The 16,465-nt window shown below is 35.0% G+C and overlaps 2 protein-coding genes across 2 annotated transcripts; both read right to left on the reverse strand.

Moving 5' to 3' along the window:
* Positions 1–351: 351 nt before the first annotated feature.
* Positions 352–8,014, reverse strand: LOC306873578 (neuronal acetylcholine receptor subunit alpha-9-II-like; the record flags this gene model as incomplete). Its single annotated transcript, XM_079422978.1, has 6 exons — positions 352–1,217; positions 1,800–2,151; positions 3,496–3,679; positions 3,865–4,019; positions 7,287–7,432; positions 7,969–8,014. 6 exons carry the CDS (start codon positions 8,012–8,014, stop codon positions 352–354), a joined length of 1,749 nt encoding a protein of 582 aa, XP_079279104.1.
* A 4,641-nt stretch (positions 8,015–12,655) lies between these two features.
* LOC306873834 (rho-related GTP-binding protein RhoH-like) lies at positions 12,656–14,626 on the reverse strand. The gene has a single exon (XM_079423333.1). It carries the CDS (start codon positions 14,479–14,481, stop codon positions 13,894–13,896), a length of 588 nt encoding a protein of 195 aa, XP_079279459.1. The 5' UTR covers positions 14,482–14,626; the 3' UTR covers positions 12,656–13,893.
* Positions 14,627–16,465: the final 1,839 nt, after the last annotated feature.

A 16,465-nucleotide genomic window follows, 5' to 3' on the forward strand; every position in this document is an offset into this window, starting at 1 on the left:
TCCATGCCAGACAAAGATTGTGTTACTCTATATACACGTGTGGGAACACGTCTACACCTAAAATATTAATGCCTTTTCTTTAACTGTTACAACCAGAGAATCTTCTTGAATGTAAAAAAATTAAATAAACAATGAAGAAAATGAGACATTCAAAAAACTAACGCTCGTGCATTAACTGTAACCCACATATTACGTTGAATGTATAGAACATGAGCCCATTTGACAACAAATACAAGATTATAGGAATTATTTTTGAAAAAAAAAAACGAACAATCACTAACTAATTTGTCTTTTGACACATAGTGTTAGCCATGAAATATCAATTGATTGCATATTTAAGGTGTAAACGGTCTAGGTTGCCTTGGCCATGACAAGAATACTCATGAGGAAGACCATGATGAAAAAAACCCACATGAAGAACCTGTCCATCACCTTAGCAACCTTCTTCCACTCAGCCCCTTTGGCCTGGTTTGCCCTCTGCTCTCTGAAACAGTTAGCTATGTACTCAATGTTTCGCACCACTTTCTGATGTTGGCCACAGACACATACACATCCTGTGCCAGTGGTGGTCTTATTATAACTATCTGTTCCAAAGGTTTTACTGTAGCTATTATCGTGGTGATACCCAACTCCACTGAGATAACCATTGCCATGATCGTAGGTGTATCCAGTAAGTTTTTCTGGAATGGAGAGTTCGCTATCTTTGAGTTTCTCCTGGCTTGTCAGTGGGAGCTTTTCACTTCCATCTCGGCCAATGTAGTGTGTGTATTTTGGATGATGGGCATTCTGTCGAATAGGGGAATTTGAAGATGAGCGGGTCCTCCTTTGCTGGTTATGCCTCTGATGTCGATAGTCACTGTTGTTGTGATGGTACCCATTCCCATGCCGGTGGTCTCTGTGACTGTACCCATTAAACTGATGGTGGTTTCTGTCATCATGGTGACAGTCTCCATTAAACCCTTTGTCAAAATACCCATCTCTCTCAAGGCTAGCCAGTGGGTCTTCAGAGAACAATGTGCCTCGGTCACTTTCAGGTGTGGTACAGTTCTCCCCTACCTCATACACAAAGAAGATCTTCGACATGTAGTCTATTATCAGGACTTTGGCCCAGTGGGGCACAGGTTTGGCTTCCGCTCCACAGAAGTGTATATTCATGATAAAGATAGTCAAAGATGTAGAGGCCGTTATCATGGTCATTGTTGCAATGTAGTATTTTCCTATAGAAAAGACAAACAAGGGATAAATAACAAAGAGGCTGTCAATACTTATGACAAAGGATAAACAATAGACATTGTTTTTCTTTGCATGACATGTTATATTTGACCATATCAATAATAATGATAAGATATTTCTTATTTGTGATCATTTAGTGACACAATCTTAATTTTATTGATTGATTGATTGATTGATTGATTGATTGACAAACAATAGCATTTTTTCTTATCTATATCACCCAGCTACAGCCATATCCATAAATCATTCATTTTCAATAGAGAGTCTTACTGAGACTGTGATGTGTAATATGTACTCTGCTTTTACTTCACTTCACAAACTGATAGTTAAATGCAACTTCCACTAGGGGGTCAATGGAGCCATGAGTAAAGTGTTTAATCATAGTGACAATGACAGAAGTCTAGAAGTTGAGTCACTTTACAGCACACGGTTGTCACTTTTGTTTATATCCAAACTGTATAAACAGAACCACATTTAGCATTTTAACAGAATTGACAATATTCTCTAGCCAGAGAGAAAAAGAAAGAAAGAAAACCTATCCAAATTCTGCTCTACTGTAAACTCACCAATTAGGGGAACACTTTCTGAAGGTGGCATACTCTCAGCCACCATCAGCTGAAATACAGTCAGAGCCAGCAGAACCGTCACCCCCAGTGAGACCTTCTCCCCAGAATCAGCAGGCAGGTAGAAACCCAGTGGAGCCAGGAAAGAGATGAGGAAACACGGCAGAAGAAGGTTGAAGATGTAGAAGGAAGAACGCCGCTTGAGCAGGACTGTGTATGTTATGTCAGGGTACGGGTCAGAGCAGCAGCCGTACATTATAACGTTCTTAACGGCCGGCATGCCGTGACACTCCCATTCCACGTTTTCCACAAAGTCTGAAAGGTCACCACTCTCCATGCCCATTCTGATATCCACCTGGGGTTACAGTGATGGGATTTTTAGTAGGAGACAATTCACAGTTCCAAAACTACATCTGTATAACAGGGTTTCATTTACATTAGATATGGATATCTATTTATATATATATATATATATATATATATATATATATGATTTATATATATATATTTATAATGATTTCTTCTTTAAAAGTTCCATTTATTTTGAGAAATGAGGTTCCCATGCATGAAGATGACACAGCGGTCCAGCCACCATACATTTTATGCTGGTATAAAGGTACTAGCCACCATACACTTTAACTAGTAATATTCCTCCTTACTGTGTTTTTGTATATATTCTGATTTCCCTTCTTAATCTGTTGATGTTGAGGACGTACTGACTAGCAGGATATACATCTACAATATATTCAGTGTATGTCGAGCTTTTTCATTTACTGTTAAATTTATTTAATCCTTTTGTTGAAGCTAGGGATAGTCTACCCAAAAATGAGAATTCTGTCATCATTTACTTACCCTCCACTATTTCCAAACCAGTATGAGTTAATCAATTATAGAACAGAATGAGTTTACAGCTGCATGCATCAGACGTACAGATTTAAAGAATATTGGTAACCAAACAGCTGATATAGCCATTGATTTCCATGGTATTTTTTCCATACTGTGGTAGTTAATAGCAAACGCCAACTGTTTGGTTACCAACAGTCTTCAAATTATCTTCTATTGTGTTCAACAGCTGAACAAGTGGAGGATGAGTACATTTTTGAGTGAATTATCCCTATGGATATTTTGAATTCAACAGCTGACTGGTGTGTACTTAAAACTAAAATGAGAGTAAATGAGCAAAACCCAAATGTGTTACAAATACCCGTTCATACCTACAGTTAGTGAATTAGGGGACTACATGTTACATAAGCAATCCAACTTTATAACAGGTGGCCTTAACTACGATGTACTTACATAAAAAATACGTACAATGTACTTATTGTTTATATTGTATTTCAAAACGCTTTTGCTGCTATTGAGGTGGGATACGGGTGAGTTTAGGGACAGGTTTGGTTGTATGGGTATGTTTAAGAGTGGGTTAAGGTGTAACGGATGTGTTAACAGTGTTATTATAAATGTAATGAATTACAAAAATTCATTACATTAAGATGTAATTACATAAAAACATGTATGTACATAATAACTGCATTGTATCGAATGACTAATTTAAATGTAAGTACATAGTAGTTAAGGCCAGCTAATATAAAGTGTGACTCAAAAAGCTGTTATCCAAAGCAACGTATTGGAATAATTCAACACAAGTATGCATGCTTACTATTGTACTTGCTAAGTGTGTACACATATCAAGTGCATATACCTGGTTGCCATTATAGGTCCAGGAGCCAAAGGTAAGGTTGCACTCCTGACTATCAAAGGGGAAATAAGAGACGTCCACCTTACAGGAACTCTTAGTTATGGCAGGGGAGTCCCAAGTGATCTCACCATTATACCTCAACACCACATTCGTGTCTGGGGGTCCAGAGGAGTCCTCCTCATCCGCACTGAGTGAAAAACAAATATAGAGGTCAATAATTCAGTCTTTTATGTATTCATTAATCTAATTCGAGCCTGTTGTCTTAGTTAAGTGTGAATGTTTACATTGTCATATTATCTAATATTTAAATAAACAAATGTGTGTGTTTCCCTGTTTTATGCAATATAAAGCGTGTATGTGACATGTATTTACTTGTTATACAGAACAATGTCTGGTCTCCAAACAAGACTGCTGGGTATTCGAATGACCTCAAGTCCATCATACTCATCTTTATCCCAACTCAAATAAGCATCATGCCAGATCTGACGCACCCAGAGATATGTGGTCAACACCTGGTTCCTTTCATCCTAGCACAAAGAGTCAAGCAAAAGCAACATTAATTTACTAATCTGCACATAATTTTGTATTTATTTAGGCTCTGTATGTATGAATTAATTAATTATTTGATTTGTGAATATCCACCTAAATCTTGGTCTATTTACCATGCATAGTGATCACAGAAGACATGGACTACGGATTATCCCACTATAGAGTTGTATGGATTTCTTTTGCTCCACCTTATGTACTTTTGGAGCTTGAAACCCTATGTGCTTACTGTGAACATGTTCAAATGTGATAAGGTTAGATATCTATTTTTCTTTGATGCAACGGTATGAATTACATGGTATGTTAAGACCAAGTATTCAGTCACACAGGGTCTTGCACTGGAAGATTAAACCCTGTTGTTGTACATGGAACACTTTCTCACAACAATGAAGAACGAAAGGAAAGAAAGTCTGAACCCTTAGGTTGCACTTAATGCCTCCTACATATCACATCTCATTGGTTAAAAGTACTCCTCAGGTTCAGTAAATTAATATTTGATTGAGTTTGATCAGGGCGGAAATGCAGTGCTTCTTGAATGAGAAATTCATTGTCTCTTTCTGGAACACACATAACAATGACTACCAGTGTCTTATTTAACCATTATCTACAGACAGACAGAGACACAAACACTGAATGTAAAACCATACAATTACAATTGAATTACAGAATTTGGTAACACTTTATTTTAAGGTGTCCATAATACAGAGTAATAACCTAGTTAAGTACTTAGTAGTAGCAATTGTACTTACATGAAACAAAATGTACTTATCATGTAACTAAGTTATGGAACAGCCTGTACTTACAGTTTGTAATTATGTAGATGTCTTAGGCAGCTACTGTTACACATATGCAACAAACCGAGTCTGTTACACAGCTACTTATGTAACCAAAAGATTGTTACATATGTGTTGCAGACTTTATACAACGTAATTATAAATGTAAGTACATAGACATAAGATACTTAAAATAAAGTGTATCAAGATTGTTCTTAAGTGTACTTCATGTGTATGTATACTGTACACCTTATCCAGCTGCACCTTAGTTTGATTTAACCCACCAGTACACAGCTTAAATATATGTAATACCTTTCTAATTACATTGAAATTACAGAATATTACACAGGTATAAGCTACTTAAAATAAAGTGTATCAAGATTGTACTTAAGTGTACTAGTAGCTGTGTAACAGACTCGGTTTGTTACATATGCGTTACATCTACATATGTGTTACATGCCTATTACATCTACATAATTACAAACTGTAAGTACAGGCTGTTCCATAACTTAGTTACATGATAAGTACATTTTGTTTCATGTAAGTACAATTGCTACTACTAAGTACTTAACTAGGTTATTACTCTGTATTATGGACACCTTAAAATAAAGTGTTACCCAGAATTTAAATAAATTGTTCACCCAAAAATGACATTTCTGTCATCATTTACACTTATATCACTATCTAATCAAATAAACAAACTTGTGACATTTATGTGAACTATTTTGTGCAAACAGGTGTTATTCCTTCCATTGAAGCACAAGATGTACAAGATTAAACCATTCTGAAATGATGCTATAAAAAAAAATTGCAGAAACTTGTAGAGTTTATTCAGCACTTCAGCTTGAAGCCATATAGTAAGATATTCTGAAGTTTATATTAATTTGTTCATTAAATGTTTCACTCAATTTGCTATACTCGTGTGTGTGTGTGTGTGTGTGTGTGTGTTTATGTGGTTTATGAGGACACAAATTTGTATAATGACATGGGTATGACAGAGGTATTACAATATGAAGGTGGTTTATGAGGACACTGCCTATGTCCCCGTAATTCAAAAGGCTTAAAAAATTGTGTTTTTTTTAAAACCTAAAAATGCACAAAGTCTCCTGTGAGGGCTAAGTTTAGGTGTAGGGTTGGTATAGGGCAATAGCACACACAGTTTGTTCAGTATAAAAACCATTACGCCAATGGAGAGTCCCCATAAACCACAAAAACCAACGTGTGTGTGTGTGTGTGTGTGTGTAAAAGGCATTACTTTTATAACAAGAAGAAAATAAATAGCCTACAGGAGGAAAAAAACTTATTACACACTTTTGTAGGTTACTTGATCACTTGATCACACATACTGTTGCACTAAATAAATTGAAGTGAGGATATAACATGATCGCATTGGCACACTTGCTAGAAACTATTATACATTAGTCACGCAGCTCACACTATACATACACGCATATAACATTTACAGTGTCACAGGATACAGAGAGTTGATAAGAATACACACAATAAACATTTGATAAGTACTGACATCTAGAGTTATCCATAATAACTGCAACAAATAGTGAAGACTACAGCTATTAATCCAGTGGGGGCAGTTTTGACGAGATGGTCCTCACTGCAGAACACAAGATCCAGGGGGCATGGTTGGATCTAGATCCAACTCCCACCTTACATATACCTGAACCTACCCGTCTCCACCCCCTGATCCCTAAACCCACCCATCCCCACCCCTAAACCAACCCATCTCCACCCCTAAACCTACCAATCTCCACCCCCTATGTGGATCCAACCCCGCCCCCTGGATCTTTGTTCTGCAGTGAGGGGCTACTGGTTTTGGCTGGTTGGTAATTCTGTAACTGCATAATTATTTGGACAAAAATCATTTTTTCCCCACTGATGACCATTCCAATGTGTATGATCTTATTAAATGAATGAATTGTTTACATATAAGTTGCTGTGGTGGTTCTCCACTTGACGTCCAATGTAAATTCTGTGTGTTAAAGCAAAAACTTTTCAAGGGTCAAACATGCTTTGAAATTGGCTATAGGCACCATTAACGAATTTGCTGTCACTGCATCGTTAACTGTTGTTATTTAAGTACTAGGTCTGCATAAGTATGACTTTGAGCTAGGTATGTATTTTCAGAGGTTAAAAGTTTAGGGCAATTGTGCAAGCTTTGCGGTTTCAGAATTTAGTCGCCAAAGTATGATCAGAACATGCACATGCCATGCCACATCAAGGCCAGTTGGACAGCATGTGAGTGTTTTGCTGGTGCGATATACAGTATGCCTTGATCTCCGAACCAACGGAAGTGATTTCAAACCCACTGTTTCTGCAGTAGGTCTGATGCATGTAGCTGTCAACTCATTCAGTTCTATTATTGATTAAAATTGTGAGGTAAAATAGGTGCAGGATTTAATGTCAGTATTCCATAGACTTGTGTGTGTGTGTGTGTGTGTGTGTGTGTTTAGTGCTCACCATATCTTTGATCTGTGAGAGTGTGATCTGTAGAGTGACGTTAAGGGCTTTGTCTGTGTCCTCCACAGGCCGTAAAGCATTAGAATAGTTCTCCATTAGGTCATTCAGCAGTTTTTGAGCAAAACGACCCTGAGCAGAGAAAACAACTAGAGAGGAGAATATATTTTATTTAATTGTTTTCATTAAAGGTTTTTGAGTCATATAGCATAAAAAAATAATGCATTTGGTGAAATTTAACAATTGCAATATTTCCTCAGGTATAGTAATTTTGTGAAACTATGATTTCCATAGTGATTTTTGTAAGGTACCAATAGAGAGTAACACACAAATAGTAAAAAAAACAAAAAAAACATTTTATTTTAGACATGGAACAACACGGTAATCATTACCACAGTATTTATCAAATGACTATATATACAGTATATAGATAAATAGTAAATATATAATAGTACATACATACACATTTAAATCAAGAAACACTATTTGTTAATGAGGTATGAAAATTAGTTCAAAATATATATTCTGAAAATCTATTGTTATCTGAAACAATATTGCTAATCAAAGAAATGAATCTTGTTTTAAGAATGTTCAAGTATCTTCTACTGAAAAACAAGACAAAATACTGATTAGGAAAATGATTTATCTTTTGTCAGTATCAGCATTAAAAAGAGCATGGACTTACCGTGTAGCAGCATGCTAATGTGAACCACAAGAAATATGATCTTCATTATTCAGAAGAATGGCAAAAAATAAAATAAAATCTGCCAGTTATTATTTGCTGTTGCTTCTCATTTGCCATCCATGGTCATATGTTATTTGCTGCAGAGGAGGACAGAGAGATTGCAAAAAGTCCCATAGCGGTCTGAACGTTGAGAGTGGTGGTGTGCCAGGTACAACACTGAAGGCCTGAATGTCATTCTTACTGTTTCTCTGGAACAAGAGCCGAGGTATCACATAGCATGCACACTAACACACGTACACACACTTCTTTTCACCGTGGAGATACTTATCTATGCAAGAAGAATGTGCGTTTATAATATTGGAGATTTTCTGTTCTTTCCAAAAAACAACTTGTATGTTATCTTTTGCAGACTTGTGAAGGATTGTCCATTGTGATTGTGTGTGATTGAATGTGTTTGTCCTGTCCATCACAGTAAGAGCTGATCTGACAAGAGTGTAGTGCAGACAGGTCATGTGGTTTGAGTGTTACACACAATTCATTTTAAAGGAAGAGAGGTCTGTCTCTGACACATACTCACGCTGAATTTCAAGACAGCAGAGATTAACAGGTGACATGTTACAAGGTTATAAATTCTAGACATTTCTTTTGCAGACATGGAAATGAACAATATCGTTTTTAACCACCTTTTTTTTCTGTGTCACATATCAACTTTCTATTTCATTAAAGAGTGAGAACAAGTAATATTGTTCCCTGTATTAGTTTACTGGTGGGGTATATTCGTTTTTCAATGGCTGAAGCACACAAATGAAAAGTGTATGTTAAACTAATACTACAGTGCCACATTTATTCAGACTAACATTGTTGTAGTGCACTAATATTTTATATTTTACATGAGATAGAACAGGCTATAAAATAATGAAAATGTATGTATCAAATAATTATTTTAGTTAAATCAGGTAAACAAAGTGTTTTCCATGCTTGTAACTAAATACGTTTCAAAACCATTTAAAAAATCAAAATAATAAAGTGTAATATATATACGTCAAAATGTTAAATAACAAATCAAATCTGACCTTCAAGGTAATAGATAATAATAAAAATAAAAATATTAATAAAAAAGCTTTAAATTGTAAAAATCACAGATACATTCTTTCTCAGATTGCATCAACATATTGTGACTGTGTCAGAACATTTTCTAAATGAACTACTTTCTCTCTGTCGCAGTCTCTCTCTCTCTCTCTCTCTCTCTCATATATATATATATATATATATATATGTATACACATCATGTAGACTTACAAAGTATTTTTTAGTATTTTAAAACTACAAAACACAAAAGTATTTTGATACAAAATATTAAGCCATTTTCCTCAACCTTATCAAATACAAATTACAAAATATTATTTTATATTTGAAATACGTATTTGAAATACATGCATCATAAATACTGTCCAGCCCTGTATATATATATATATATTTGAAAATTCCATTTCAAAGTTTAGATGTTTCACAGCAGGTCAAATCTTTGGATAATCCTCTGATGTGTAAAATATCAGTGAGTTATAATTTAAGTACCATTTTAAAAGTAACTTAAGAGATTTCTAAGCACCTTTGGGGAGCTGTTTGTAACTGAATCTCTTTAGGTTGTGTCAGACAGCCCCCTCATATTTCCCAGCGCCTACACAGGAATACAAGCACATACACACACAATGACTGGGTCTGAAATGATGACAGGAACAAGACAGGAAGTGGTTCTTCTCGAGGCGTCTTTCTATCTTTCTCTTTCTGTCTCAGGCGTAGGAGAGTTTCATATGCTGTAGTGCACTTCGACATATTATGCTGTAGAACTACATTTCCCATAATGCTTCAGTACAGACAATCATTCTCAGGGATGATTAAATAGATTTCTTTAAAAAAAAGAAAGCAGTTTTAAGTAATTATCTTTTTTTTGCTTCCAGTGTTCTCTCTGACCTGTTAATGTTACACTGCAGCAGATCAGGTAAGTGTAGAAAAAAATGACACAATAAAATGACATTATGACTCAAACTGTGTTTTCTAAAATTAGGGTGATTCTCTCAGTATCATTTTCAGGGTATCTTCCCTGTCCTACACAATCCTTCCTTTCTGACTCACTTACTGGCCAGACAACACAACGTGTGGAAAATCCTAAAGGTTTAAGTGATGATTTTTAATATTGCAGCCTATTGCCAGTGTTTATTGTTTTTGTTTTTTGCCAATTTTAACATCACCTCAGCAGCTGGAGCTTAAATGTAACTTATCGGGTGATGCACAATCTCTTAAATTTTGGCTTAACTGTCATAAATAGGTGATTGTGCAATGCTTTGGTGCTTTATGGGTGGATTGTGTGTGTATGTGTATCAGAGCGCTCGTGGTAAGAGAACAGTGCAGGTGTTTCCTGTTGTAAAAAAAAGAACAGAATGTGTGGTGGGTCGCGTAGAACGAATGTGTATATGTGTGTGTGTATTGATTTAGTGTGTTATGCAGACCACAGCACTCTGTAAATTGGCCAAATGTGGACTAAAGCATATATATATATATATATATATATATATATATATATATATATATATATATATATATATACTGTATGTGTGTGTGTGTGTGTGTGTGTGTGTGTATACCACAAAATATGGACTAAAGCATATATATATATATATATAGCATCTCCAACAGTCTCTCTTACACACATTAAAGCCTATTTCTTTAAAGGGACATTTCACACAAAAAGGGTGTGAACTGTCATCTGTCATCATTTCTTCATTTTCAAGTCATTACAAAAGGAATATAAAAAAAAGATACTTTGTAAAATGTCTCAACTGTTTTTGTCTGTACAGTTAAAGTTATTGAAGTACAAAATAAAGCTGGACCCCAATGTCTTTCTTTTTTATTTTGGATGCACAATATATATATATATATATATATGCAAATTGCAGTTTGAGTACAATCCTGTTGACTATACTACCTAATGCCACCATTCATTTGTTCATTCATCTCGAGAGCAAAGGTTCTTTCATTTTAAGTAGATTTTTAGAGGTACGAAATATTTCTGATAGCACAGAAATATTTTGACTTATAAAACATTTTGAAAAGAGATTTACATCATATTTACATTTCACATTGCAGTTATAACTTTTTTCTATGGAGCCACAAAGCACAGCGTGGTTTCAGTGTGTTCAGAGAGAGACGTTCTCCTGCTGGGATGTGGTTTCAGGGTCTGAATCTTCTCCAAAAGCACCAGCTTGCATCACCTCGTCTCCATAAACCACATAACATATACTCCTTCTTTCTGTTGCTCTGTCTTCTTCTTCTCCTCTGCCGACTCTTCCTTTTATGTAGTGCGAGTAGTAGCACGCATCTCCTTTGTTTTTACATTTTGCCTGTGTGTTCATTTGACGACAATATTATAAAACATTCTGCTGTCTAGAATATAGCACAAAGTCTCAAAATGTCAGAGACTACATGGGAATATTATAAATAACTGTATTCTGTGCATTTTCCTAAGATCTCTTCTATGCATCAAGCCTTATTCACATGATCTGTTTTATATTGTTCCCAAATAAGGCGCAATCAGTTTGCTGGTCAGTCTGCTGTGATACACTGCAAATCTGAAAATATCTGATGTAAAATATATAATCATAATCAAGAAGGTCTGTACAGTATTGTACATTACTGTTGAAGCTTAAGTAGAGATCAGCTCGAACAATGTGAACTCTGTCTCTATTTTCTTCGTGTTCATTCTAACCAGACACACACTTCACTCTCACACTCACACTGACAACCAAACCTGGAACCTCACAATAGAGTGTTTCAGAATTGTTATAAATAACGTTCTCGCTTTATGTTCTGCATGTACAGGTGTGCAGAATCGTAATGGAGAAGACATTATGTATAACGTATTACATATTATATCTGATGTGAAAAAACACTTAACCCGTGGCTTGCAAACGGACTATATGTTAAGACTATTTCAGGTGACGTTTATTGCATAACAACAGAAGAGATAATTCACGTTATCATGATTTATTTGTAACATGCCATATAGCCTACTGATCTATATTTAAACAGAACGTTTTACATCAAATGAGGTAAGAAACAGCTTGGTTATTTTTCAGGGCAGATATTTTGTCATTAATGTTGGCAGTAGCTAATTTATAATGGCGGTCCAATTTACCAGTGTTTTAAAAGATTTTCAAAAGACAAGTCTATGTATAAGGTATCTTCAAAAATGTATTGATGTTTGTCAAATTGAATAGCATGGAATAATCTCTAGTAAAACTGTTTTTCGCAAGGCGTATTCAAAATGAGATATGGGGACCCCCAAGGGGCCTCCAGAAGGGGCCATGTCGGCCGCAGAAACTTTCAGCGGAATTTTTAAAAAAAAACACTTTGCTATGAAGTTTATTGTAAAAAAAATATATATATATACAAATAAATTTAACTCATTAATAAGCATTTTGAACAATATTTTTTTCCAGATAATATCATTTATTTATAATAATTTATTTTTGAATTTTTAAATCACTATTTTTTATATCTCAATTTTTTCTCATATAGTAAAAATGAGTCTAAATTATTTAAATTTATGTTTTAGGAAGGGGGTCATAAGGGGATTTTCATATTTAGGAATTCTTGGCATTAATAAGTTTGAAAACTCAATTTTTAAAGTCATTTTTATTTTTGATAAACACATGCCTTATGTTCATTTAGTAAGAATATATGTAAACACATTTTCCACGGTTCGCTGTGCATGACAAACCACACAGATACATTAGCAAAGTAAGAGCTAAACTCTTTTTTTATTAAAACAACTACTTATTTCAGTGACTTCATTAAGACTATGAAATCAATCTTTTAAGAATAAGAACTTCACGACTGAAATCCTCATTTTAGCTTTAAGCTCCATAAACATGTCACAAAAACAGCAAATCAGAAATACATAACCAAAGCGGTTTAATCATCATCTAAAATGAAGATTACAGAAGGTGATCCCAGTGTCACATTATGATGTGAATTCTTATTTTACATGATCACAGGTGTAGGAGAGGAACCAGCAGACTAAGAGTCAGTTTTAAGAGTCTGTTTCGATTCACGAGAATAAAATTTAAAACTGAACTTGAAGAACTACAATCTAAAAATGAACATTTTCCAACACATGTAGCAGTGCAATAAAAGATTCATGTCTTTTAAAAGATATGTTTGACTTGTAAAATCCTGTAATCGATCATTTTATATTCATAAAATTAACACAGATGTTTAATGAATGAATGGTCCCACTTTTTATTAGGTGGCCTTAACTACTATGTACTTACATCAAAAAATAAGTACAATGTTCTTATTGTGTTCATATTGTATTGCAAAACACTTTTGCTGCTATTGAGGTGGGATACGGGTTAGGTTAGGGACAGGTTTGGTGCTATGTTTAGGTTTAAGGGTGGGTTAAAATGTAAGGGATGGGTCAACAGTGTAATTATAAATGTAATTACAGAAATTAATTACAGATGTAAAATGTAAGTACAATGTAAAAACATGCATTTACACAACAAGTGCATTGTATCAAATGATTAATTTACATGTAAATACATAGTAGTTAAGCCAAGCTAATATAACCTGTTAGCGTTCCAATGTACCACCCATGGTTTTGTGCTTAGTTAAATGTTCCAGGATTGTTAAGGGGTTAAAGTGGGACTGAATAAATACCTGTTCAATGTCTGTAATGTAATGTGTCTAATACATGATCAGATTTCAGAACCTGACTAGAAGACAGTCTAACAAGTCTTTAAGTAAACCGTATTAAGAAATCAGTGTTAAGAAGTCTTTGTTGAAGCTTCAAATACTTGGTTTTGTGTGTGAGAAACAATTTTGTCTTAGTGATGAGAATTAAACAACATCCCTCTATTAAAATCATCAGGAGATTTTACAGGGGTTAAGGTCCATCAGTCTCCGCCTTGTCCGTCTTCGTGCCCGATGAACAGCCGTCCGAACGGCACACTCAAAAACCTGTTGCACACCACGATTGCTGAGAGCCGAGCATTCCAGATATCCCTTGGCACGGATCTCCTGTGCCACCTGTTTGCCCTCGGAAGCCGTGGTGCAGTTAGTACGATAAGGGCCCATCTCACGATGGTCTGTCTGTGTGGCAACAACCAGCACAGGTACTTTCGGAAGAAATTCCCTCACTTCAGCAATCCATTTATGCCGCAAATTATTTAACGAATTTGGATTTGCCACCGAATAACATAGCAAAACCACATCGGCCTGCTGATAGGACATGGGCCGGATTTGGCGGAATGTATCATGTCCTGCTGTATCCCACAGTCCCAAGCTGATCTGGATTCCATCCATGAAAACATCAACGCCAGTGTTTTCATAGACAGTCGGTCTGTAGCTGTCTGGGAAAGTTTCAGAAGTGAATCGCACAAGAAGTGCAGTTTTACCCACTGCACAGTCCCCGACCAGTACGCATTTAACTGAGGTCTCTGTCAACCCATTCATCCTTCTGTCTCTGGTGTTGTAGTTATTGTAAAGTACAGTCTAATGCTTCTAAAAAATATATATCAGCTGTGTCCAACAGATGATGAAGCCATCATTGTAATTTCAAGTCTGCAGAACTATGAGGTCTAAGAGTAAAAACCCTGCACTTTAAACAGCATTCTGAAGTCTTCACGCTCTTCGTCTTGTGACGTGGTGATTTACTCCTCGGCTCTGTATTCCAGTGAAGGTTTAGGAACTCATCGTGTACCATTAGAGATATTTAAGACAGAAATCCAGAAGTGAGAAGTCACCCAGCCGTATCTTTCTTTTGACCGTTGTACTCTCTCCGACTCCTGCTTAATTGAAAGAATAAAGAAGTCAAATTACTAGTGTGCAATCACAAAACACCAAGAAATGTTTTCATACAATGAGATTTTTTAGATTTAACCTTAAAATAGATTTTTATGTAATCTAATGTGTTTTATATTTAAAATGATCATTTACTCAGACTTGTGTCATTCCAAACCTTTATGATTCTCTTTCTTATGTGGAACAAAAAAGAAACTATTTTGAAATGTGTCTCATTTTTTATTTTTTTTGGTCCATACAGTGACAGTCTATGGGGTCAGATGTTGTTTCGAATGCAACGTTCTTAAAAATACATTCCTTTGTGTTCCACAGAATAAAGAAAGTCATGCAAGATTGAAACAACGTGAGAATTCTGTCATTTTCTCATTCTTGTTCTAAACATACCTTTAAAAAAGAAATACTACAACTTCATGCAATAGACAATCACTCAATTTTTTCACATTCTCCTAATTTTTCATAGATGTGAAATATAGTACGTCCCGCTATACTACAGAGCACAGTAGACCTCTCTCATCCTGAGGCCTGGGACAACGTTTGCCGTTGACACCAGCCCTGCAATCAACAAAAGTCGAATTTAAGAATTTTTGGTTATGAGTGTTCTAAAAAATGCTGTTTAACTCAAATACCACAGCATATTTGTTTGTTTATTTAATAAATCTATGGACCAGTGCTGGTAAGGATGTTTTGACATTACACCACCTTATAGATGATACTCGAAATGGCAATGGCTTACACTTCCTAGGCCTACATGACTGTCATGAGAGGAAAGTACTGTTGATTCAAACAGCTGCTCCAGTTAATAACACAAAAGGCCAAATGGTTGTGATATATTCTGTCTGAAAACACTTTTCGACATTATCAGACAGATTACTCTTAAGAATAAGAATAATCTGACAAGTATTAGTCTCTACGGTTTAGATACATTTCTGTGCCAATATAGAAAATACCGTATTTTAAAATGACTCCAGTAATTATATCTTCATCAACAGCTGAAACACATCAGGATTCTTAAAGTCTTGTGTGCTTCTTGAAAGAAATACTACGAGTATTATTTAGTAGAAATACTAAATAATCTTAAATTTAGAGGATTACAGTACGTTCGGTGATGAAGCAGACACACTATTGTCAGACTCTAAGCATTGTAAGGTATAATAAAAATATAATTAAAATACTTTAGATTTTTGTTCATCAAAAAAATATTAGTAAATACAAAATGAGATATGTTAACAAAAAGTATCAAACTATTTATTTAATGAAGCCCTTGTTAACCACGTTATATTAAACCAGGGAACAAGAAATTATTTTCATCTTTTCAAGACATAAAAAATGTAATATTTCCAAAATCTCAATTTGAATCAACATTTAAAAATAATTCATTTAAATTTAAACAGGTTAAGAACCTTACAAATAATGAACACCAGGTTTAGATTGTTGATCAATTTATGCAGATGAAATAAGTTTATAGATAGAAAATACATTTATAAAAACGGATTCACAGTTTTAAACCAAACCATAATATTATTAATACATGTATTACAAAGAAAAAAGCAACTCACCTCTTTGAACTCTTCAACTGTGAGATTCACAAGTTCATAAAAAACTCAATTTAGCATGTTATATTATGTAGTTTAATAAA

The sequence above is a fragment of the Barbus barbus genome, assembly GCF_936440315.1.
Source record: "Barbus barbus genome assembly, chromosome: 8".
NCBI lineage: Eukaryota > Metazoa > Chordata > Actinopteri > Cypriniformes > Cyprinidae > Barbus > Barbus barbus.